At 40.7% G+C, this 25183-nt stretch overlaps 2 protein-coding genes across 6 annotated transcripts in view; one reads left to right on the top strand and one right to left on the bottom strand.

The window, feature by feature from the left end:
• SPAG4 (sperm associated antigen 4) overlaps positions 1-2575 on the top strand; it is a 5682-nt gene extending 3107 nt beyond the window's left edge. For all 5 annotated transcript variants that reach the window (XM_074212064.1, XM_074212063.1, XM_074212065.1 and 2 more), the window contains 8 exons: positions 191-234; positions 352-377; positions 538-646; positions 744-819; positions 937-1052; positions 1872-2039; positions 2191-2280; positions 2379-2575. In XM_074212064.1, coding sequence (XP_074068165.1) covers positions 191-234; positions 352-377; positions 538-646; positions 744-819; positions 937-1052; positions 1872-2039; positions 2191-2280; positions 2379-2561 — 812 coding nt within the window. In that variant the 3' untranslated portion in view covers positions 2562-2575. The remainder of the gene's footprint in view (positions 1-190; positions 235-351; positions 378-537; positions 647-743; positions 820-936; positions 1053-1871; positions 2040-2190; positions 2281-2378) is intronic.
• A 3020-nt stretch (positions 2576-5595) lies between these two features.
• CPNE1 (copine 1) overlaps positions 5596-25183 on the bottom strand; it is a 33260-nt gene continuing 13672 nt past the window's right edge. Inside the window, exons 2-16 of the mRNA XM_074212062.1 lie at positions 9819-9947; positions 9127-9306; positions 8741-8815; positions 8550-8621; positions 8308-8388; positions 8084-8173; positions 7733-7819; positions 7418-7504; positions 7282-7341; positions 7045-7178; positions 6873-6927; positions 6633-6684; positions 6421-6554; positions 6098-6334; positions 5596-5997 (exon numbers count right to left, since the gene is read on the bottom strand). Of these exons, the coding sequence (XP_074068163.1) occupies positions 5878-5997; positions 6098-6334; positions 6421-6554; positions 6633-6684; positions 6873-6927; positions 7045-7178; positions 7282-7341; positions 7418-7504; positions 7733-7819; positions 8084-8173; positions 8308-8388; positions 8550-8621; positions 8741-8815; positions 9127-9306; positions 9819-9947 (1593 nt within the window). The 3' untranslated portion in view covers positions 5596-5877. The remainder of the gene's footprint in view (positions 5998-6097; positions 6335-6420; positions 6555-6632; positions 6685-6872; positions 6928-7044; positions 7179-7281; positions 7342-7417; positions 7505-7732; positions 7820-8083; positions 8174-8307; positions 8389-8549; positions 8622-8740; positions 8816-9126; positions 9307-9818; positions 9948-25183) is intronic.

Below are 25183 nucleotides of genomic sequence, written 5' to 3'. Positions count from 1 at the left end.
CTCCCCAGGTTGGCCCTGGAACCTCCTTGGGAAGGAAAACTTTCCCATCTGGTTCCCAGCCCAGGGCCTTTAGAGCACCCTAGAGCCCTGATGTCTAGTTCCCCAGGCTTGAGCGCCGGAGCCTTGTGCTCCTTAGCTTTGCCCCGGTCCTCGGACCTCTGATTCCCAAAACCTGGCTCTCTCTCTGCAGTGGTTTGGGGCGCATTTCTGTATTTTGCCCCTGTTGGGAATGAGGTGAGTGATCGCTAGGGACAAGTGGGGATGTGGGAGATGGGAAAGAGTGGGGAGACAACTTGGGAAAAGGGGCGATGGAGACCGAGCTGAGACCTGTGTTCTACTTCCTCCCCCCAGGAAGTCAAGGTGTTCCTGACTCTGAGGTGAAGGCAGGGGCCTGGAGGGGCTGAGGGGCCTAGGGGGAACTGTGTAGGTCCTGTGGGAGGGCCCTAATGAGGGGGAAAGGGGTTTGCCCATTGTCTCATGCCCCCACCTCCGCTCCCGCTTGCTCCTGCTTCCTCTTCACTGTGTCCTCCCTTGCAGTGAATACCATGATAAGCTCCAAGCCCAGGGACTGCAGCTGCAACATCTTCAATCGGAGTTTGACAAACTCCACACAGATATAGCCAGCATCCGAGCAGCCAACAGTGAGGTGAGCACCGGTCCCCGTAGGACAATCCCTCACCCCTTGGTCCCTTATATCCCTGAGGTCAGCCTCAGCTGGCCCTTCCCTCCCTGTCTCTCCCCAGAGGGTGGCCCAGCTTGTGTTCCAGAGACTGAGTGAAGATTTTGTACAAAAACCTGACTATGCACTGAGTTCTGTGGGTGAGACTACCTAAGTTAGAGTTAACTAGAGAAAGATATCGGAGACACACAACCCAGGGAGAGAGAGGCAGGGACACGATGGAGAAACAATCTGATCTGACCTTTTGCCTGTTTCAGGGGCTTCCATCGACCTTGACAAGACATCAGATGACTATGAGAGCAAGGATGCAGTTTATTTCTGGAAATGGTTCAGCTTCTGGAGTTTTGCCAACCCCCCCTCAATCATCCTGCAGGTATGAGGGGAACTTGAAATTCAGTAGAGAGTAGGGTAGGCACTGTGGGAACCTGTGAGGAACTGGGACAACCAAGGGGGATACTCCCTGACTCAGCAGCCTCATTTCCTACTCAAGGTAACCCTCAGATTGGGAAGAGGGGAAGGGTCCTGACAAATTTAGAAAAAGGTGAGGAAGGTGTTTGTCAGTGGATGAGGCAGGGGGAAGGTTTTTGGAATGCATGGATATAGATAGATCCTTTGGAGGGGATATATGTGGCAGGTTGTCCCTCTTGGTTATTCAGGACTAGTATTGGGCTGGAATGTAAAAGGTCCTGGATTCAAATTCTGGTCCTGTCATTACTGGTTTTGTACCTCAGACACTAACTATATAACCCTGGGCAAGTCACTTGAGTGCTGTCTGCCTCAGTTTTCCTATCTGTAAAATGGAGATAACAGCAGGTGGTTTCTGAAAAGGATCAAATGGGATAAGATCTGTTTAGTGCTTCACAAATCTTATTCATTTATTTACTCATTCATTCATTTATTTTTTGGTTTTTGCAAGGCAAATGGGGTTAAGTGGCTTGCCCAAGGCCACACAGCTAGGTAATTAAATGTCTGAGGCTGGATTTGATCTCAGGTCCTCCTGACTCCAGGGCCAGTGCTCTATCCACTGTACTACCTAGCTGCCCCTGCTTTACAAATCTTAAAGTGGTCTGTAAATAATGGACTATTTTCAGCAATTTAAAATAATTTAAAGAACTCTTCTCCAAGGTATTTTGCAGCTCTAAAACCTATGTAGCCTGAGCCCTATGTAATCCTTGTTTCATCATTTCTCTAGCCTGATGTCTTCCCTGGAAACTGCTGGGCCTTCCAAGGTTCCAAGGGCCAAGTGGTCATCCGACTGCCTGGCCGAGTTCACCTAAGCGACATCACCTTCCAGTACCCACCACAGAGCGTGGCGCACAATGGGGATGCAAGCAGTGCTCCCAAGGATTTTGCTGTCTATGTGAGTGGTCTGTGAGGTTCCCCCACTGCCAGGATCCTAAGGGGAACTCTGCTGGGGAATGATAGGGCAGGGCTGTGAGACTGACACATCTTGAAGAGCCTTTCTGATTTTGCCTGATTCCCATTGTCTCTCTACTTACCAACTTCCTCAGGGCCTCCAGGGTGATGACAAGACTGAAATTCTCTTGGGAAAATTCACCTTTGATGTGCATAAATCAGAGATTCAAACATTTCATCTGAAGGTGAGGAAAGGACTGGAAAGACTGGGAACTGTCTCCCTGTATCTGAACTGACTTGTCCAATAAGAGGACCTGGGACTCTGACTTTTTTTTTTCCCCAGAATGAGCCCCCTGAAGCCTTCCCAAAGGTGAAGATAGAGATATTAAGCAACTGGGGACAATCACGTTTCACTTGTTTATATCGAGTGCGGGCCCATGGGCTTCATAGTCATCATATACAGGGAGAAGATAGCAGGACTAAGGGAGAAATAAAAGGGGAGCCTGCTACTTCTATTCCTCATTAAACCACTTGCTAATTCCATATGATCATATTTCATTTCTCTTCATGGGAAGCTAGTGACTGGTGCACGGGGGGGGGGCCAAGGAATAGGTTTGTGGGTGTGTAATTCTCTCCTCAGAATGACAAAAGCTCTCCAAGAGCCTAGTGGGACTTCATTCTAGAGAAAGCTGTTTTCCCTCTGGCCACCATTCATCACAATCCCCTTCTTTGGACAGAAGAGTTGGAAGAACTGTTTCTTTGAGCAGAAAGTATTTTGCATTACATATCAAGAAGTTTGGGTCTAGTTCCAGGTCTACCACAAGTAAAACAACTTCTTTCTAGGCTTCTTCTGTCAAATCATAGGATTATAAAAGTCAAGTTGTAACAAGCCCCTTCTTTTTTTTAAACATTCTATGAGCTATGTCTTTTCTTCTTTTCACTCCTTAGTCTGCAGTCAGTGTCTCTATCTACCATGATTTAGTAATACTGGATGTCATGGAGATGATGATTTCTCTTCTTGGTTTCCAATATAGCTTAGAAGAGCCAGAGCTCATTCCACTCACATTTTGCTTTTAAGCAACCTCTAGAACATCAACTCTCAGCATACAGTACTCTGTTGTGACTGTCACACACACACACACACACACACACACACATACACACGGTGCCATCTCCATTTAGAGACCCCTTCAGTTAACTCCTGAGATTTCACATCTTCACACAGCTGATTCTGAATCAGAAGATAATCATCTCTGCTTTAGTATAGACTTTTTCATTCATTGGTGACTCCACATTTATTGAGCATCTACAATCACGGGATCATCCTGTGCTTGGTGGTAGAGGGAATATGCCAAGAGAATTGTAGCCAATAACCATAGGAAGAGTCCTAAGCAGATTTTGCATCCAAATGGGATTAGGCATTGTAATCCTTTACTCTCCTGGGTCATTAAAAAAAAAAATTCCCATCCATCTTCAGAGGATAAATTTATCTGAATCCAAAAATCTGCTGTGAAATAACAGTAACCTCCCCTTAAACATCTTGAAAGAACATCTGCTTGGATTTATGAATAATGGTATGTTAGTTCAAACTACAACCTCACAGCTCTTTCCTAAGGTTTGGCTCCTTAGAATCTTCCCTGCTTTGCCCTGCAGATAGATAACTAGAGATTCGTGTTTTTGTTTCTCATATCCAGCTTAGCAGCTTCCCTGTGGCCCCAAATGAGTTTCTATTAACATCTTCCTTGAGCAGTCCTCCCCAACTCTGATCTTTGTGGGGACACGAATTGTCCTTCATGGTTGACCAAACTCAAAAGTATCTTTTTTTTTTGGCTTTTTGCAAGGCAATGGGGTTAAGTGACTTGCCCAAGGTCACACAACTAGTATCAACAGACCAAGGCTGGATTTGAACTCTGGTCCTGACTCCAGGGTAGGTGCTCTATCCACTGCGCCACCTTGTCCTGCTCAAGGCACCTTTTGATACAGTCACATCCCCCTCTAGACTGAAAGGACAGGTTTAGAGCTGTGCTGGTTATCACTGGGGATGGGAGTTGTCCTGCCTCTGTCCAGAGAAACTTAAAACTTCAGCTGAGATCTTGAGGTACAAGGCTGGAAAAGACTTCAAAGATCTCAATTATACTTTATGACTATGAGTACAAATGGACAGAGCCATGAGGATAGTAAGGAGATAAAGCCTTAGGCAGGAGAAGAGCAAGGTTCAGAGAAGGATCATAGATGCAGAGCTAGGTTTTCCATTTCCTTCTCCTTGCTGAGGTGGCATGGCAGGGAAAAGCATTAGATTTAAAAAATCAAAGTGCAAATCCTGGGGTGGGCTAACCTCTACCTATGGGATAGCACTCATCAGATCTTTTTATTGAATTTAGGGCATATCAAATGCTTATTTTGGCCTGTTCATTATCATTTCATCAGCCAGTAATTCCCTCTCCCTCTCCCCTTCACTGGCTGGGACTTATCACCAATTCACTCAGCTGAGGCTAACCCAACAGGATCTTCCACAAGTAGTATATAAAATTTGTCAATCAGTAGTTTAAGCAAAATTCAACTTTGGAAAGGACCAAGTTTTGCCAGTTTCCTGGAAAGTCTCACCCTTTGGCTCTCCAGTGAAGCTTTAGTGATGTTTGACCTTAAAAACGAATCAGAACTATGCTATGCCACACTCTGGCATTCTGGATATATGCTTTGGGGACTAGAAGGTTGGCTATAGCTAATTCAGTCCTTTAGAATATTTTCTAAATATTCTAAATATTTAGAACATTTTTGCTTCTCATGTTGCCTAAGAGCCCCAGTGAAACATAAGAAAAATTTTTAGATCTGGAATAGGATTACATTGCCCTAGTTTGTCATCTCAAGCAAATCATTTCCCTTTCCTAGGCATGTTTCTCTTTGTGCAAAATGGGATTAACACTTGCACTATCTCATAGGGTTGATGGAAAGGTACTCTATAACTTTAAAGCACAAAAAAGTGTATTCTTTGCATCCATGTCTTATGCCTCTTCATGAGGTCAGGGTCCACATCACTCAATCTCCAAGTTCAAAAGGTCTTTGAGGCCATATAAGTCAACCAACAGCTGAATAAGACTCCTCTAACATACCCAGCATATGGTGGTCCAACTCATTTCCACAAGAAGAGCCCTCTATATCAGAGTGCCTTCTGTGGGGGAAAAGGGGAAGGAGAAAAACAATAGTCAAATTCAAAACCTTGCAAAAAAAAAATTGGTAGAAACTACCATCATATATAAATTGGAAAACAAAATATATAATTAAAAAACAAGGGGCGGCTAGGTGGCGCAGTGGATAAAGCACTGGGCCTGGAGTCAGGAGTACCTGGGTTCAAATCCGGTCTCAGACACTTAATAATTACCTAGCTGTGTGGCCTTGGGCAAGCCACTTAACCTCATTTGCCTTGCAAAAACCTAAAAAAAAAAAAAAAGCCCAGGGTCTTGGGCTCCAGGGAGCTCCAAAGAGCATTCAACAAGCCTCTAGCATGGCCCTGATCAAGAATGATCCATTTCCTGGGTCTTCACCAAAATAAGTAGACAGAATTTAGTTTTCATTGGTCTTTATTAAATCCAGTGATATGTGTCCATAATGTAGAGGAATGCAAAAGTATAATGTATACAAATATAAAACATATAATTACATATACAAATATAAAATGTGCTGGGGCAAGATTGGCAGAGAGGGTCCTGACCTATGGCATTCACAAAACCCCAAAGCAGCAAGTATTAATGTCCACCCCTAGGACAGATGCTTAGTTCCTCCCAGCAGACAGGAGAAGCCAAAGGCACAGTTGCGTGCAGGGGAGAGCTGGTGGCTGGGGTTAATTAGTTCTTGGGGGCTGGAGCTGGATCCTTGTGGGGGGCCAAGCCCTGCCCCTTGTAGTAAGACACTAGTTGCCGGGGCACCTCTGCAAGGACTGCTTGGGCCAGTGCTTCCCGAGGGGCCTGTGCAAGTGAGACATCAGCTAAGAGATGAGCCCAGCCTTCACCCAACCCAGGGTTCTCTGCCCTCCCTCCAACTCCAAAGCTCATCCCCCAAGCTCACATTCTGAAACTGGCGGAAAGGCACAAACTGGACAACATCACGGGCAACAGCCTCTCCACTGCGGGAGCGCAAGGGACCCCCATCCCCATCCAGCTCCTCCATGGCTGTGAAGTCGGCACCCCCAACACCCACAATGATGATGGACATGGGTAGCTGAGAGGCCCGGACCACGGCCTCCTTTGTTGCCTCAACGTCTGATACAGCCCCATCCGTCAGCAGGAGCAGCACAAAGTATTGCTGAAGGGTCCAAAATCACAGGTGTCACGAAGAGGGGTCTTATCCTCAGTCTTCCCATTCCCTCCCTGCTCACAGGCCCCTCTCACCGAGGCAGTTCCCTGCTGTGCAGCCTGGGTGGCAAATCGGGCTACGTGGCTGATGATGGGGGCAAAATTCGTAGGACCATATAGTCGGACCTGGGGCAGGGCCTGGCGATAGGCATCTACAATACCCTGGATGCCTTGGAGAAGGGTAAGAAGTGAAGGTGAAACATGGATTTGGGAGGTAAGAAGAAGCTAGAGTAAGGATAAAAATGTACCTGAGCAATAAGGGTTACTGGAATTGAAATTCAAGGCAAATTCATGAGAGACCTGAAAGTGGAAATAAGAACAGCTTTGTCAGGGCAATGTCATTCTTCTTCCTTAGGCTTCTGTTTCCTCCTGGATCATCTCTAAGGTCCCTCTCAGTTAAACATCCTCTTTCCCCAACCCTTCCCTCATCAAGATATTGACCACTCCCTAACCCTGAGATCAAAGCTGAGGATTCAGGAGGGGCGCACCTGCCAATCAGGGGGCACCTGAGCCCCAAATCCAAAAGCCGGAAACAGTTTGTCTCTGTGGGAGGAAGATATAGGAGTGAAGGGGAAGGAAGAGTCTTTACCCACACTCTTTCCCCTACCTTATCCCCTCCCCACAGGGGTTGAGAGATAATAGGGGACATCCTGGACTCACGTATCGTAGTCCTGTACCACGCAGCCCACACTCCACAGAGCTGTCAGGTACTCATTGACACCGGAGGGGCTCAGGTAGTGCAGGGAATCTGGAGAAGAAGGGTCCCCATTGGATCCAGTGAAGTCTATACCCACCTGGAAGGCACAAGAAGATGGGGCTGCATTTGGGGGAAGCCCTGAACCCTGAAGCCCTTTCCCATTCCCTACAAGGTCTCCCACTGCCCCACTGAGTACTTACTGTGAAATTGATCTGGCAGCCCCCCATCACATAGTCCAAGAAGGTGAACTCTGTCTCAATCTGATGGCCAAAGAGGAAAGTGGAGTCAAGACTGGGGCACTAAGAGATCTGAGAGAGTGGAAGAAAGAGCCCTTACCTGGCAGAGCTTAACCCGGATGGTCCCTGAGTTCTTATAACTCTTCTTTTTCTGCTGCTTCTCAGGATGAATACAATCAAACTCTACCTGACAAGGAGAAAGGAGATGAGGGATTTGTGCTTGGCAAGGAGGGAAGATGAACAAATAGTGAAGATAATATTTGAAAATCGATGCATTAGAGATATAATAGGAGAATGCTAGTTATGGAAGTCTAGACTGGGACCTCTACTTCCCCCACTCCCCAGTCACTACTTGCGCCAGTAGACTTGCCTCCATTCAAGGAATATGTAGAGTGGGCACAGACAGACTACTTACTGGGGTGCCCTGCAGCTGGGTCAGAGTGGTCTGGAAGGAGCCAATGAGGTCATGAGAACCATCACTGTCATAATCCGAGCAGCGCACCTGGATGGGAAGTGGAGAGAACACTGGATTGGGAACCATGACAGAACTAAATCTGTGTCCCAAAAATCTAACATCTGATAGCTTTGTGGCCTTCATTCAGTGTCAACTGAGCTTCATTTATTTATCCATATAAACCTAAGTGCAATACAAAGAGTTATTCTGGAGGCCGGGTTAGTTAACTTGAGCAGAAACCCCTATGAAAAGGCCTCTGAGCCTTCAGGTTCAATCCTGGCCTAAGTCACCAAGATTCCTTTCTCTCCTTACCTGAATGGGCAAGCTGGGGTCTCCTCCACAGAAACGCTGCAAAGGAACACTGAAACGGCTCCATGTGGGATTCAGATTGTTCTTTATCACCTGGGGAAGGGGGTATGCAAAGCTATGCTTCACTGAATCTCAGTCATGTCCCCTCCAGTCCCAACCCACAAGCAGGACATCCCTTCCCCTTAAATGCCAGGCTAGAATATGGGATTAAAAGCACCCCCACATACCTCAGATCTGTAGACCAGCTGCCATTTTCCATCACCCTGTCGGTAAAACTCTAGGAATGGATCAGATTTCCCCAGGAAGTCCTGATAGGACCAAGAAAATACTAATTAGGTCTCTAATGGCACAAATGGAGAAAATAAAAGACTAAACATGTCCAGGGCTAAAATCTCCCATTCTCTTGCCCAGAACTGGTCAATTCCCTTCCCTGAGGCAAACTAGACTAATCACCCCTTTTCCTCCTAACCTTCTTGTCCAGGTTCCTGGCCTCCACTTCCATGGTCACCACTCGAGTGTCCTTCACTTCCTGGGCTGAGATCTAGGTGTGAGGAAAGGTTAAGAGTAACCCTGGAGCAGTTTTTCTTTCAACCTCAGTTTACTGACAGGTATATGTGGACTAGATTCAGAAGCTCCTCCCCCAGCACCATACTCGCTCACCGTTATGGTTCCTTGTCCAGCTGGCTTTCCAGGTTTCAGCATTAGGGGCAGGGTCATCGACTGGCTGGATACAATCTGAGGATGGAGATGGGAGTCAGTCATTCCTGGGGCTCAGAAAACCTTCCAGACTTAGCTCAACTGAAACAGGGACTTGGAGATAGATCCATGGCCCTCCTGAACCCCATCTCCCTGGACAACATGTCAAGATTGGAGACTAGGACATATTTCTTATTCCCCTTACTCTAGACTCTAGATTTGGCCATGCTACAACCCTATCTCATACTACTGCCACCATGAGTAGTTGTACTCCCTTTCACCTCCCTCACCAAGCAAACGCCCCCTCCTTGCATCTGCCCCATAGCAGTACCTCCCTTTTTAAACCATACCTGACCTAGGGTGCACTCGGCTCCTCCCAAGAAGTCATCATCTCCCAACTCAGGAGTCTTGTTGTCAATGTCATAGACACCAAAACGCAACTTCTGAACTGTTTCAAAGTGATAGTCGATTGGCAATGGTCTAGAAAACTCAGGGCTGGAGCAATTCTGGACACGCTCCGTCCGACAGAGCTAGGAGGCACAGCCAAGGGAAGGGGGAGGTCACTAGGGATATCCTAAGGAGAAGCTTATTGCTGATGTGGTTAGGGTCCCACTTAGGCAAGGACAAGAACCCCCTCACTTCTCTCCTAATTTTGTTGCTTAAGGGATCCCACATCCCAATGACACAATCTTTCCAAGGGGCACAAGGCCGGCCCTGATATGGATAACCCATTATTTCCCTCTTCCCTCACAGAACTTCAATGCTTTGTAATGACAGGGGCTACTTCTCCTCTGTTCACCACCTCAGGTACCTTGGGCCCCATCTATGCAGATCAATGAAACTACTTGAGAGCAGAATTGATTGGCCTCTCATCATCAGAGGACCATATATAGGAGATAACTCTCCTGCCTTCCTCTCTGGGGTAACAGCTGGCCCAAAATCAATGGGTACAAGTATTTAACCCCTCAGCCTCTTCCACCCTCACTTACTCCAAAGTCCAGTCCCCCCTTTTCCCTCCTTCTATGTACCTCAGCTTCCTCACCTCTGCCCAGCTGCCCCCACCCACATCCTGTAGCAGGACACAGAGCGGGTCGGACTTGGAGCCAACGTCTTTATCGATGAGATGGTCACAGGAAATGGACAGCTGTACCGAGGTCACACAGTGGGCCATCTGGGGATATGGGGCCAGGGAGCAAGGGTCAGATAATCTGAACCAGATATACCTTTGATCTCTTTCCCTCCCTTCTCCCAGAAGGAGGATTCCTTGCCCACCCCCTGCCCCAAGGTGAGACAACTGGGGCATAGTCCTCTCCAAGGGAAGAATCAAGGAATGGGGTAAGAGGAACATGTAAACCTTATTCTCTTATAACCCCAAAAAAAACCACCTGGTAGGAAAGAATAGGAGCATTAAGTCCACAGTCTCCAACAATGACTGTGATATAACTGAGTCACAGTTTCAACCAGGGCCCCAACTTTTGAACTACTGCCCTAATATGGGCTCCAACCCACTGAATCACTGCCCCAACCTACATCCTGACCACTGAACCACTGCTCCAAATTATGGATTCCAATCATGGACCACTTTTCCAGCCTGGATCCCAAACATCAAAATAGCTTCCCCAAAGTGATCTCCGACCACCAAACCACTGCCTCAGTCTGGGTTCTTCCCACTGAGTCAGTGTCCCAATTACTGAACAACTACCCAAACTGGTTTTTGATCAACAGACCACAGCGCAAAGCACTTTCCACAGTGGAAAGAAATTAGGGCATCAATCTTCTAACTCATTTGAAATAATTCGCTTTATTAAAAAGTTCACTGGTCAATTCTTCTTCAAGTATCTTCATTGTTTACAGGAGGACTTTACAGCAAGCTCCTATCTTAGGCCAAGCCATTCCCCAACAGCAAGTAAATTTCCATTTGAATCTTTAAACTAAATATGGCTAAGCAGAGTTTCTCCAAAAATGTCCCAAGGCTCAAGCTTCTAAACACTTAAGATCTTTCCTGACCTCCAAAGTACTCAGTTTTTGTTTTCAACAACTATATCCCAACAAGCTACTCATTTTTAATATTACTCAGTTCCAGTGTTACAGAAAATTGCTCAAATCCTCTTTCATTGGAAAAAAACCCCGACAAAAACTAATTCTATTTATTAAGTGATACTGCATATAGTACACTTTAGTGGGTACTAAAGGAGATACAAAGCAAACAAAACTTTTACTGCATAGCATTGAAAAAACACAAAATACAAATAGCTAGAATATACACTATTATGAAAACGCAACAGAGAGGCATCAAATAAATGTTATTAGGTCCAAAAAACAAAGGTCACTAAGTAGAGAGGAGACTCAGGGAAGGCTTCCTGAAAAATACTGGCTTTTAAGCTGGGTTTTAGGGGATGCTAATGGATTCAAAAGAGGGAAAGATGTTCCAGGCAAAGGGAGCAAAGTACAGAAATAGTCTGAATACAGTGTTTGAGGGACAAAGGATAATCCAATTTGCCTCCTTGCTTACCATGTGTGGAGAGCAAAGGAGTCTTTACTTTTACGGAGAAAGCAAATAGGGAGGCTGTCTTCCTACCAGGATGCCTAGACTCTTGGACACCTACCAGGGCAAAACCCTCAATTTTGAACCAGACTGAATAATTAATGTACACAGAACACTTTAGAATTATGCCCAAAGAACTGTAAAACTGCATGTCTTTAACCTAGCAATAACATTGCTAGTTATATATTCCAAGGAAAATGGAAAAAAAAGAAAAGCTATTATGCTATAAGAAATGAAGATGGCTTCAGGAAAATCTGAAAAGACTTGTATAAACTGGTGCAAAGTAAATTGAACATAACTAGGAAAACAATCTACAAAGTTTTAACAGTATTTTTTTTTAACAAGGCCATGGGTTAAGTGACTTGCCCAAGTTCACATAGCTAGGTCACTAAGTATCTGAGGCCAAACTTGAACTTGGATCCTCCTGACTCCAAGGCCTGTGTTCTACCCACTGCGCCACCTAGTTGCCCCTTAAAGTAACAGTAATCTTATGAAGAAAATTAACTGATCAATACAATGATCCACCACAACTCCAAAGGACTCATGATATAAAATGCTAATCCACCTCCAGATAATGAACAAATAGATTGCTGAGTGCAGGGTATTTATTTTTCTCACTCCCCCCCCATTCATGGCTAGCTAATGCAGCAATATTTTGCATGACTTCATTTGTAAAATAAGTATTATATTTCTTGCCTTCTTAGTGGGTGGGGGAGGGCTAGGAGAATTTATAACTGAAAATAAATTTTCTTCAAAGTATCAGGGACTGCTGAGTAAAGTGAACAGGAAAATACTGTATAAATTAACAGCAACATTGTGAGATGGATCAACTATGATGGATGCAGCTTCCCCCCAACAGTTCAGTGATCAAAGAACTCAACTCCCTGAAAACTATGATTTAAAACAAAGCCCAGACACTTAATTTCAAGAAATAAAATTGAAAAATGAGAAAAATATTACAAAATACAAAATGCATGACTAACAACTAATATAATCTTACAGAAGAAAAAAGGAATATAGAACTTTCAAGTATTTTTGATGAAGAGACTAGAGTTTACTAGGAACTCTGAAATAAAAATATAAGAGTACAGAGAAATGTAGAAAGGTGGATGTATTTTGAACAACTAGACGATGTATGATGACAGTGCTAACATTCTACTAGGGATTAACAAACACGTCCCATTAAATCTTAATATCTTCAAAGAGAACTAGATAAAAAAAACAAAGGTTTTAAGGATGGTCTGTTTTGAGGGTATTAAAAGGGGAACAGAGAGGGAAACATGAAAAAAATTCACAATAGTTAAGGAAGAAGAAATTGCTTTCTCATGAGTGCATAAAAGAAGGGATAGGGGAGTGAATGATTGTATGTTTATAGAGCAAACTTAATGAAGAAACAAAGGAAGGGAAGAGAAAGGGGGAGAATGTGGAGACAGCAGAATTCAAGCAATTTGGAGAGTGGCTGAACAAAATTAAATGTGAATGTAACCTAATATTCTTGGACCATAAGAAATAACCAAAAAGGCTATTTCAGAATATCCTGGGTAGTATTAATTGATAAGAGTAAAATAAAAAGAACTAGGAAAACAATTTATTCAAGAACAATACTACAAAGAAAGATTTTAGACAATCAAGAATTCTGACCAAAACAATGATCAGCTCAGTCTTCAGAAGACCTGTGAGGAGACCCTGCTACCAATCAACAGAGAGGCTAATTAGATAACACAAGGAATAGAAACACATTTTCATGTACATAAGTGACTAGCTTATCTATTAGGTTCTACCCCCGCCCCCAACTCTCTCTCTCTCTCTCTTTGAAACATTTTTTAAATTCACAGAAAAGTTCAGAAGAAAGCTGACAGGAAGTTATGAAAATAAGAGTGTATTGTAGGGTTTGATTTTGTTCTTTTAAAGCAAGAGCTGTGAAATAGATGACCAATTTCATATAAAATTCTCTTTTTGTGTTCGGCTGTGTATATGGGGAAGGGGGTGGTCAAATTTATAAGAACAACTTTTTAAAAAGAAATTTTTTTAAAAAGCAAGAAAGTCAACAAATATTTGAGCAGAAGAATAATATGACTGATATAAGCATAAGAGATTATTTTGGCAGTAGTATGAAAAAATGAATTGGAAAAATCCTATTAAGAAGTTGTTATAAATCTAGAGCAGATGACAATAAAGGCCTATCCTAGAGTGAAGGCATTGGAAATATAGAAAGATGACAGGCAAGATTATTAACCACCACCTTTTCTCCACCAAAAAAAGCCACCAAAACCAAACTGATGGGATGGGAAGAATCAAAAAATTACTCAAATTAGACTATCAGTAATCAAAAGGAATCAAAAGATTACTCCAGGGTGACACAAAAGCTTAAGTATAGGTAGGAAGTTAAATTCTCCTATGGTTATGTTGAACTTAAGAGTTCTAGTGGAACTTCCAGAAAGAATAGTACTGAAGAGTATTTGTAGATATATATTTAGAATTAAGCTCATAGAAGGAACAGTACTTGAAATTGTGGGAAGAAATGAAATTGGCAAGGGAAAAAATGTAGGGACAGAAGCATTAAAGACCTAAACATGGGAGCTTGGAGAAGATACAATGATTTGGGAAGAGGATGAGAAATTGGGAAAGGAGACTGACAAGAAATTAAGAGTTGGAAAAAGAGTCATCAGAATGGGTGGGTCTTGAAGTTAGTTGGTGGTGAAACTACAGTGCGTAAAGGGAAGATTAAAATTAAAAGATTTCTTTCTGCTCCAAAACCATCCTACATGTTGCCAGAATGATCCTTTCCAAACACTTTTCATGACATCACTGCTTGGCTCAGAAACCCACAGAGCTTCCCTAATTGCTTATGTGATCAAATTGTGTCTTCCTCTTCCCCTAACCTGAAAACTTCTCGAGTCTTAAGACAAGGAACTTTATACTAGCCCTTTTGGGCTCTAAATGACCATCTTCTACATAAACACTTCCAGTTATATACAGACAAGTTACCAGTACAATTATGGATCAGAATCTCTGATGAGATGGATCAACTATGATGGATGCAGCTTCCCCCAACAGTTCAGTGATCAAAGAACTCTGAACTCCCTGAAAACTATGATTTAAAATAAAGCCCAGACACTTAATTTCAAGAAATCAAATGGTTCTTTCAACCATTTCCTGTAAAATATTTCTTCAAGTCCTTTTGTCATTAACTTTGGGTGCCCTCTGATTTCTCAATGGAGCTTTTAAAATGATACTTAGAACTGAACTTAATACTATACATGTAACCTGATTGGTAGAGTCCAGCCCTCTTTCTTTCTCTTAGAAAATCTTAAGGCTAATTCGGTCTAAGTGAATTTGGTAATTTTTGTTTTGCTTTAAGCTGCTACTACTGACTTAATATAAATTAACAAGAACTCCCAGTCTTTTTCACATTAAGTACACATTAAGTCATCTTATTCTCCCTTATCTTATTCTTATGCAGATGAATTTTTTAAAATGTAAACACAGCATTTTGTATTTATGCCTATAAATTAAATCTTGCTTATTTAGACCCAACTGTACTTTTCCTGAACACAAACCCTTTTCAATCTGAGTTTTTGTGCTTCATAAATCTAAATAAATACATTCTTCCTTTGACTTTAGCCAACTAATACAAATGTGCAATAGAACATAAACATGGACAAAATAACTAACATATGAGACCCTTTGGGTTAACAGCTCATTGATCAGCACTCTTTGAGGAAAGTGCTACCAACAATTAATCCCCCAATCCACTGATATTACCAGTCAATAGTAGTAGCATGAGGATTTACAATGTAGTTTTCTGAAATTCATCTCCCCCTCCATCTTTTGACATAATGGCTTCAAGATCACAGGATTCTGAGACTGTATTTCATTTTTCATCTGAAGAATAGCTGAAATCATTTAAATGGCTAAGAGTTCCCAAGCTATCTTTTTCTCCTAAGGAGAATTTCAATTACATTCCTTTACACATGCAGAACAGAAGCTTAACAGTGCCTTAGATAGGGTTTCATATTTATTAACTGAATGACTCAGGCAAGTCACATAACAACCATTCTGTACCTCAGTTTTCTCATCCATAGAATGAGCTAGACTTGACAACCTCTAAATCTTAGATCTAGGATCCTGAATTGAGTAATTCTATTTGTCATCTATTAACATATCATCTTCCCCATTATATTGGCCTTTTACCCCTTTCTTTGCTAATCTTATTGTAAACAGCTAAAAGAAAATCTCATTTTTTTTCCCTCCCCAAATCTTGCCCTGATATGGACGGACAAGACCCAGCATCTTTTCGATAGGTCTTACCAAGTGAAAGACTTCCAGTATTGGCCTGATGATATCATCTACTGTCCAAGGACCAGTCTAACAGAAGTCTGTCTAAGTCCCCAAGATGCTTTATCAGCAGGTTGGTTTCAGGATGATGAATTTTTTTCAATCTGCCAACTTTTGAAGATCCACCCTTATATAAATATGAAACACTAAGTATCCACAAAGAAGAAAATCATAAATCCTTTAAGGACCTAAGTATTTGGTTTTAAAATTATTTTTTTCATAAGCTTCAGTTCATTTTATTCATTAACCTGACAGTTATACAGATTTGAATCAGTACTATTTCTCTCTCCTTAGTTACATGCCCTGCTTTCATATATTTACATGTGATAGCCTAAAAAGTTTTGGGAATTTCTCCTTAAATCCTCATTGGAATTGTTACCAGATAGCAAGAATTTTGTTTGTTAAAGAGATTACCACCCTTCTTGATCCACATTCCTTTATGGAGCCTTTTCCTTCTCTCTCCTATGGATCCTTTTTCTACAAAAGTGTTTATTAAAATTCAATACAAATTTCACCTAGTCCAATTAATCTTACTTCATATTCCAGTCCTTTCTCTACTCTGTAGCCTCCAGCCCTGCTAATCTTCACTCTTGTTTTATTTGCATATCAAACTCCATTATAAGAAATCAAGTGGATCTTTACAGATTCTGTCAAACCACAACTGTACTGCATGAAATGTTCTACTGAACTTGGGGGAAAAAAGTGAGTCATTTGTTGGAAATATTATCATCCAATTGTTTTATAGTGTTTTACGTTTTTTTTTTTTACAATGGCTTATGACATGTTTGGTTCTTCAGTTTATGTATTTTCTTCCTCAGAAAAGGAAGTACCAAAGGTGCTCTTCATTATAAGACTAGCATATAACCTTTGTGATCTATGTATTTTCTTTTGTATATTTGTATATTTAAGAACATTATCCTGAGAGTAGGTCTAGAGGTTTCACCAGACTATCAAAGGAGTTCACATTAGTAATTGTGCCCTAAGGTTTGATAGATAGAAAAGATAAATAATCTTCCATTGGATAAGGAGTTGCCATAGGTCAGAGACTTTCTCCATCATTAGAAATGTCTCAGGAGTAAAGTATATGCCTCCTCTTTCTAGGGATATTCCTCGACATTCAGCATTTAAGATCCAATCAATCAATGTTCAGCAAAAAGGATTGCCTCACTTTTTTTTCCCTCAGGGTCCCAGTCAGATTCAATTCAATGAAAAGCTTCTTAAGGATTTCACTGTAACTGTCCTTTGCAATCCAGTGTCCTATTCCCTTAATATAGCCTCCAAATGACAGAGTTAAGTTAGGGCTTTCCTCCTTCTAGTGTCTAATCATACCCCAACCCTGTATCCTCACCACAATAGTATACAACTATATAACAGCAAAGGATGACGTAGCAAAGGGGAAGGATACTCTGCAAAATGGAGAAAAGGCTACAAGGAGTGAGAAGGGCCTTATACGAGTGGCAGAACCATTTTCCCATTAAGCCAATAAGGCTACAGGAACTACTAAGGCCACATACCAAATCTCTCCAGCAAGTAAATACAGCCCCCTCTTCCCTCCTTGTATGACTCCCCACCAAGCCCCCCCCCCCCCCCCGCTCCAGTCCCTGACAATTCCAAATAGTACCCTCCTAAGCAGCAGATAGTGAAAGCTCCATGTTGGCAGAGGTCATGTTTTCCTCTAAGTATTTATCCTGACATTCAATTATGGTGTTGAATACCTAGCTGGTGCTTGAAACGAAAAGTGACTATAGAAAGATACAGATCTTTTTCTGACTCCCTCCTAAAATAACTACAAAGGCCTACTTCCGTTCATTCAACCTTTCCCAGGATGAATGGTCACAGATGATTAACTAAGGTCAGAATCAGGAGTGGATCAGCAATCATAACCACAGGCTCTTCACTCTTTTTTTGCAAGGCAAACGGGGTTAAGTGGCTTGCCCAAGGCCACACTGCTAGGTAATTATGAAGTGTCTGAGACGGGATTCGAGCCCAGGTACTCCTGACTCCAGGGCCGGTGCTTTATCCACTACGCCACCTAGCCACCCCTCTTCACTCTTAACATTTTAGGTCTTTCCTCTCCTTCAGTCCCTCAAATGTTTTAATTTAGGGGTATTAAAATCAAAATGATGCTGGTACTGGGCCAGGTTCTCCAACACTGTCAGGATTGTCCCTCTCCCCAAAAAAAACACTTCAAAAATTGTTTTCCCAATTGGAGACACAAAGTGACCTGAATCTTATGCTTCGAACTAGGAGATTTTCAACAGACATAATTTGGAGAGGCATTTTAAATATTTGAGAATCACCCGTCATTCCTATAACCTAAAAAGAATTGGCAAGTATAGCTTCTCTTTCTTGGTCCAGTCTTCAAGTTGAACTATGGGAAAACATCCCACAATACATATTATGGAAACAGGAATGACCAAGACAAAAAGTCATAGGCCAGGCATCTCATCTCTCCACACCAATAAGTTCCAGGGATAGTCTAAACATACTCTAGGGTTAAATTCCTGGGTCAGTCTAACAACCTAAGACTTCAGAGAACTGGATGGGAGCTTGGAAATAATCCACTTGAACACCTTTACTCTACAGTTAGAAAAACCAAGGGATTTGGCTTTCTTTCAAAGAAAGTTAATATCACTACCCTTTTGCTTTTCCTGATGATTTGCATGAATCTTTTATCAACCTGAATGAATTTTATATGCTGAAAAACCATCCTATAAATAGGCTAAATAATTTGTGAGATAATTAAAATTCAAAAAATTATTTTAAAATAGGTTAATAAGTCACAATTACGTAACTTTCCTTATGACTCCTACTAGAAGAGAACTTTGCTGGAGTCAAACAAACAAATTAAGGAGTGATTTTTCATTTTATTAAAGAACTCCTTGTAGGATTCCTCTAAAGGAAAGGTTTCTTTTAAAAAAAGGATATATTTTATAAATGACCCTCCCTCTTTCAGCAAACCTCCAGTGAGCTCCATCCACATCTGCTGGGTCACCCAACTATGCTTTGTATGCTGCCCTTCTGTTTCCTGTCTGTATAAATGGCATTGCCTGCTTTTTCATAATGTTAAAAAAAAGGTATGCTTCAATCTATATTCAGACACCATCAGTTGTCTTCGGAATGGATAGTATTCTTTTTCAAGTCCTTCAGATCAACCTATAACATTGCTGTTACTTATTAACATTTTCCCATTGCACCTGCTCATCTAAATCCTTAACTGAGAGTATCCTGTTGATTATTTCTTATAACAGAATAGCATTTCATCTTAATCACAAACCACAATTTGTTCAGCCATTCCCTGATGGGTATCACCTCAATTTCTAATTCCTTGCCACCAGAAAAGAGCCAATATCCTTAAACATGTAAGTTTTCCTTCCTGTTTTTCATCTTATCTGATAGACCTGATAACAGCATTGATAAGTCAAAGAGTGGCATGATTTTATAGCCCTTTGGGCACAGTTCCAAACTGGCAAAGGCTACTGTTGCCTTGGTTTCCCTGATTTGCATTAGTAAGCAGCAGAGGGACACAAAACTATGGGCATATAAAATGAAACCAACTTGCTGGTTTCTAATGTCAATGTTAACTTTTTGATCCAATAAATGCATATACCTAGTAGAGAGACCACCTAAATCCAGTCTCCTTTTAGAGATAAGGAGACTGAGCCAATTATTTCCCTGAGTCTTAAAATCGCAGATAATAGAACTGGAACACAACCTGCATCTTCAGTCTAGAAATCCTGTGCTTTCTCATTCTATCATGCTGCTTCTAGTTATTTAATGCAGCAAATGAAGAATCCTAGAGTAAGTGTCAGAATTCATATATAAAACACCTGTCTATAATTTCTGTGGGGTAGACAGGGCGTGAGGTGGAAGGACTGCTTAAGTGTTAATTATCATTAGCAACAGAACTGTATCCCAGTAAAGGATCAGCAAATGAATGTTGCTGGTGGCTGGAATTGAGGAGGGCCAGAGAGGAGAAAAATAAAAAAGCCAGAGGAAGAGTAAAAGGTCAAGAGAGGGGAGGAAAACATCAAAATGCAAATAAAGAAGTCCTACAAAGTGTAGATTTGGAGCCCAGCAGCAGCAAACCTGCAGTCAGATTCTGAAGCTGAGTGATCTATCTCCTGAAGTCTGCACACTGGGAGCCTTTGATAAAGACTGGTAATAACTTCAGAAACTAAGTGGGGTAAGAATTCCCATAACTATGCCTCTGCCTTCAAAACTGCCTAAAATGTTTGGGCCCACATACCTCTACCAACAACCACAACCACAAACTTGTTGATGTAAGAAAGACTTCATTCCTCTGGGTATAATGTTCATTATATTAGCCTTCTAAACCTTCTAAGGTGGTGTATTCCCAATCTCTCCAATTAGACTTCAAGCTTCTAGCATGTACATTATACATTTTTCTAACTTCACGGTGCCCTAAAAATCTGTTTCTCCAGTGGGGCATAGCAACCCATGAGAGGTCCATCTGGAGACTCTGGTCTCCTTTTCAAATCTCGTCCCTATGACTTCGGGCAGTTAACTTTTCAAACCCCAGCCAACTTGTGTCCCACAAGACTTAAGCCAAATTTTCCTTTTTTTTTTTGTCAGTTTTCCTTTAACCTACAATTTTCTTATATAAAGGGATCTTTCAACTAATAAAACTTTCTTGTATCATATCTATTCTTCTTTTAATGTGCCTGGAAATGCCAGATGCATAAATTTCAGTCAATGCTTGAAGATATGGCTAAATGAAGACAGAACCTGAGCTTTAAAGCCACTTGGAAGGAACAAAAAATGGAAAACTGGAAGACTAAAACAAATCTGTTTATTGTCTTCTTAGATGTCTTGGAACCCAAGATGTTCACCCTGCTCAACTAGATGTGAATTGGGCAAAATCCCATTGATGTTAATCCCCAAATCACTTTTGTTGGATACATGTGAAGACCCAAAAAACTCACTTTGGACCTTTGCTTAGCTATGCTGTGTCAGAGAAATTGTTAGTTCATTATCACTGAATACATCAAACCAATGTGGGTGATGAACCAAAGGTTAGTAAGGACGTTAATTTGATTCTAAGAGTGGTGGTGATGATCAAGAAGATAAGGAAAGCACTATTCTTTTCTCTGTTGAGTGTTGGACTTACATAACCTGTTTTAGCATTCTCAAATTCATTTTCTCCAACTTAGGTTCCCTTCACCCAAAATTTGTCTTAAGGCTTCCCCAACTTGACTAAAACACTGACTCACTGGTGGTAGAACATGAATATTTCTCATATTGTCACAGAAGCATAACCAGTTCAGAGGAGTATCCTGGAAACCTCTTAAGAGTTTCATGAACCCCCCAGAAGATATATACCTTTTATTGGGAATCATTCAAGCCTACCCACTACCAATCACCCACCCCTTAGCCAAAGTGTACACTATGCTAAATAATAATAAAATTAACTTAAAAAACCCAACCCTAAAATTTGTTAAAAAATTAAGAAAACAAGTACCAAAATGTGTGATGCTCACATATTCAGCCAAAAATCAATAGTAAATAGAAAAGAAATAATAGGAATTTTTTTTTTTTACCTACTAGGTAACCAAGCACAAGACAGGCAAAGTGAAGTCAGGTCTCAACTTTTTGGACTTTATTTCTCATGGAACTAGATTTTTAGTTGTGAAGCAGGTGTGCCCCTTGAGTCCTAATGTTGTTAAGCACTGGGCTGGACTAGGTCCCTTCCAACTTTGGGACTTTGTGTTCTTACAGAAGTCTTAGAAGTATGTCTTAGAAAATTTGGGAGGAAAGGGTAATGGACAGTAGGAGAAAGTAAGTTGAGTCAAGCCCATGATAGAATGACACCAGGAGACCACAGGATGTCATTAATTGTGCTCACTTTCTTACCATCACCAAGCTTCCTCCTCTCCTCTCACAAATCAGTTTCCTAACCTATACTATCATCTCATTTCTTCTCAACTCAGCCTAAAATTTCAACAGGTAGTTAAGTTGGGATAAAGAAAAATTATTTTGCATGATCTCCAAAAATAAATAAGGCCAAGCTATTCTTGTCAAGCATGGAATGGGGCTAGTTGTCCCTCATTCAAATGATCAATTCTAGAGCTGGAAAGTTATTTCCATTTCATGACATCAGTCCAATTCCATCACTTAAAGGACAAGGCAACTGAGGCCAAAGTTAACTTTTGGGGTAAAGGAATTTGCAAAATAATATCCACTACGCTAATAGCAGAACTAGTAGAGCCCATTCTCAGCCCTGGGTTCTTCCCAATATACAAACTGCCTCTCCTTGGTTATTTTTCTTTAATTGCCTCGAGTCTTTGAGGGACGATGCTTGTTTTCTTTGAGTTGTGTACTATTACCCCCAAAATGAAAGGATATTATTATATCTTTGCAAAACCTTCAAAAATTTCTGGTAAGGGTTATACTTTCCTTGATTATATTTTTTGTTCCCTAGGCCAAGAATGCCTGTATGGGGATCCCTTTTGGTCCTTTTCAGACACCACTGAGTAGACCCAAACCCAGGACGACATCATGTTAAATGTTGTTTCTAGGTGTCTGGAGAATAGCTACATTCCAAGCCTTTTCAGGAGGCTCCCTTATAAAGCAACATTCAAGGGGCTGATATAAACACAATAAGCACATATTAAATAATTAAAATTTACCTGAGCAGTCACCAACCACCAGGAGATCAACTTATTCATATTGTAGTGCAGAAGACTTGTCCATACAGCATCAGAGTAAGAATTGTAAATTTACTAATCAATCAGTGTATTTCAATTAGGTCTTTATAATAATAAACCTGTTCTCTCCCGCATTTCATTCTTTCATGTTATCTTTTATTGAAGATAGCCAAAAGTGCAGGTTCTACTATATACTACAGATTTCATAAATTTTTTAAGAAGGAAGAAATAGTAATCCTAACATGAGCTGACTACATGTTGGGAATGAGGGACACACAGGGAAGAATACTGCAACAAGCAGCTAGAGAAATAAACCTGACCAAGAGCTCTCTAGCTGACTAGTATCATGCACAATTAATTCCAGTTACCTCCTGACTGGCACTAGATTATATAGTTTTTTTCTAACAACAAATATCCTTTTAGGATGGGACCCTAATTTATTGAAGATCTATGAAAGGTGAATAATTTATTGGTAATTTCACACTCTCAATCATAGCTCAAGAATTTAAAATCAACCACTCAGCTGGACTATATATATAACTTGGAACCATATACCATTCACATCAGTTCAAAATGAACCGGATATGCAAAAAAGGAGAAAAAAGGGTCAAACTACTCTGCAATTTTAAAAAACCTCACTAGGACAATTTTACTTCTACATAATTGTGTTTTGATCTGGTCACAAGGAATAATTCAATACAAATGTTTTCTGTAATTCCTATTCAAAAAAATCCAATTGTGTACTGTTTAAAGAAGTTTTTCACTTGCTAATTCATCATGAAAGTTATAGAAGCTGGGGAGGGAGGGTAAAGAGAAGGAAGACCAATTCTTCCCAGAGCTTTTGCCTTGCTTCCAAGTCTGAGAACAGATATTACACTTTTTAACTCCTTTCAAAAAAAAAATCAGCTTGCTGCCAGAAAATACTCCCCAAACCACCCACACCAAAGCAACACACATACTGAAAGATCCAGCTTCAGAGGTTTGTGAGTGAAGTTGTGTCCATGAGTTTGCTTTTGAGGTTTTTTTTTTCCATTTCCTCTACAATGGTCAAAATACTTATATAATATATAGATAGATATCAACTAATTCCTGTGCCTTTCAGGACTCCTTCCATGGAAAGAGAAGCTACCTTAGCCTCTATCACTTCTTCCCTAACCCTCCCAATCTTGACATTTAGCAGTATATTACTACCAGATTCTAATGCAAAAGCCATGATTCTTCCTTGTAATGGGATTTTACATGTAATCCTGTTTCTTTCCTGCAGTCCAGACATCCTCTTCTTTCCTTACTTCATCATAAGCAGAAACAGATAAACAACAAATGTCTGCCCCAGAGAGCATTCTGCCTTCAATTCTCCAACCTCCATCCGTGGCATTGTCAGGTCACTTTAAAAAAAATATCTGGTAGGAATGTCCAAAAACAAATGTCATATTTTCCCATAACGTTACTCATGAAAGCTCAATAAAGAATTCTTGTCCAGTTGAAGCATTAAAAGCATCAGCCTGTTTTATTTTGTGACAAGTTTATTGAACAGTATTTAAGACTTCATCTTTATAACAAAGCTCTGCTGAGCAGTACTGAGGCAGCACCTGCAAGTAATGCTGTGGCCATGTCAAGAAGAAGCCATTTTATCAAGCATTTGGTTTCTTACCAGTTTAAATTGTTGTAGAACCAGCAACATGACAGCTTAAATGTAGATTTTTTTTTTTCAAGGACTGGAAATAGCTTAGATACTGTCGAAATGATTTTTAAAAGAATTTCATGACCAATTTCATTCAGAAAAACTACCCCCTTTAAGGTTAACATCCTACTCCAATGGAGTCAATTTTAGGGTGTTTTCTTCACTCGTGAACTAAGCACTTCTCTAACTTCAGATAGTATGAGTAGTGCTGAGGTCCAATTAAAGAATGGAAGAAGCCATGCTAAAGATTAGATGCATCCCTAGTTTAATCTGAAGTATGAATTCCATAGAATAGGCTGGTATTTCTCAACATATAAATGTGAATTTTTTTTTTGAAAATACAAGCCTAGATTTCCATGCCATGGGCTAAAGTAAAGAGAAATAACACTACTACCCTGAATTTTTCTCTCTGAATCTTGAAGACGTCTGCAAGTGGAATTTTTATTATATATGTCCTGACAACTGGCAATAAAACCCTATTAACTATGTTTTACTTAATGCTGGGTTACATTGAAAAAGAAACAAATAGGTCACTAATGATTGTATGTACAACTGCTGTGTGTATACAAAACAAAAATCTAAATTCTGTATGTGAACAAAATGTTTCCCTAAGAGTTCTGTAAGGTTTACAGATTGGCGTATTCAGAAACATATTTAACACAAATTTCACTAACCCCTTTAAAGCAAAAGGAAATAAACCACCAACTAATTAACCAGATGCAGAAAAAAGTCAAACCTGATGAGAAAAATTCTGAATTCACTAAATACAACACTAAAATAAAAGTTACACAAAAATTTGAAAATATCATGATAGTGTTTACAAATGCAAGCAGCTTTAAGAAAAGCTTTACAAAGCCTTAATACCATACAAAACTTAAGACAAAAAAAAAAAATCAAAGTAAATAATGTAAATCCATTTCCAACACAAACCTACTTCATTAGAAAATCCGTAGGAAAAGGTATATGAACAGTTTCACAGAACACATTTTAGAGACGTTTTACTGAAACTCCAATGCCGAAAACGAGATAAAACAAAATGCTTAGCAGTTAGCACGATTAAAAAAAAAAACTCAGATACAGAAAAATCAAATTCCAGAGTGCAGGCATTTAATTACAGTTCACAACAAGAAAAGTAATGTTGTGATTCAACCAAACTTTAGAGAGATTTCTCCAAT

Source organism: Macrotis lagotis, chromosome 1 (genome assembly GCF_037893015.1).
Source record: "Macrotis lagotis isolate mMagLag1 chromosome 1, bilby.v1.9.chrom.fasta, whole genome shotgun sequence".
Lineage (NCBI taxonomy): Eukaryota > Metazoa > Chordata > Mammalia > Peramelemorphia > Peramelidae > Macrotis > Macrotis lagotis.
This window is presented reverse-complemented; position numbering and strand designations above follow the sequence as displayed.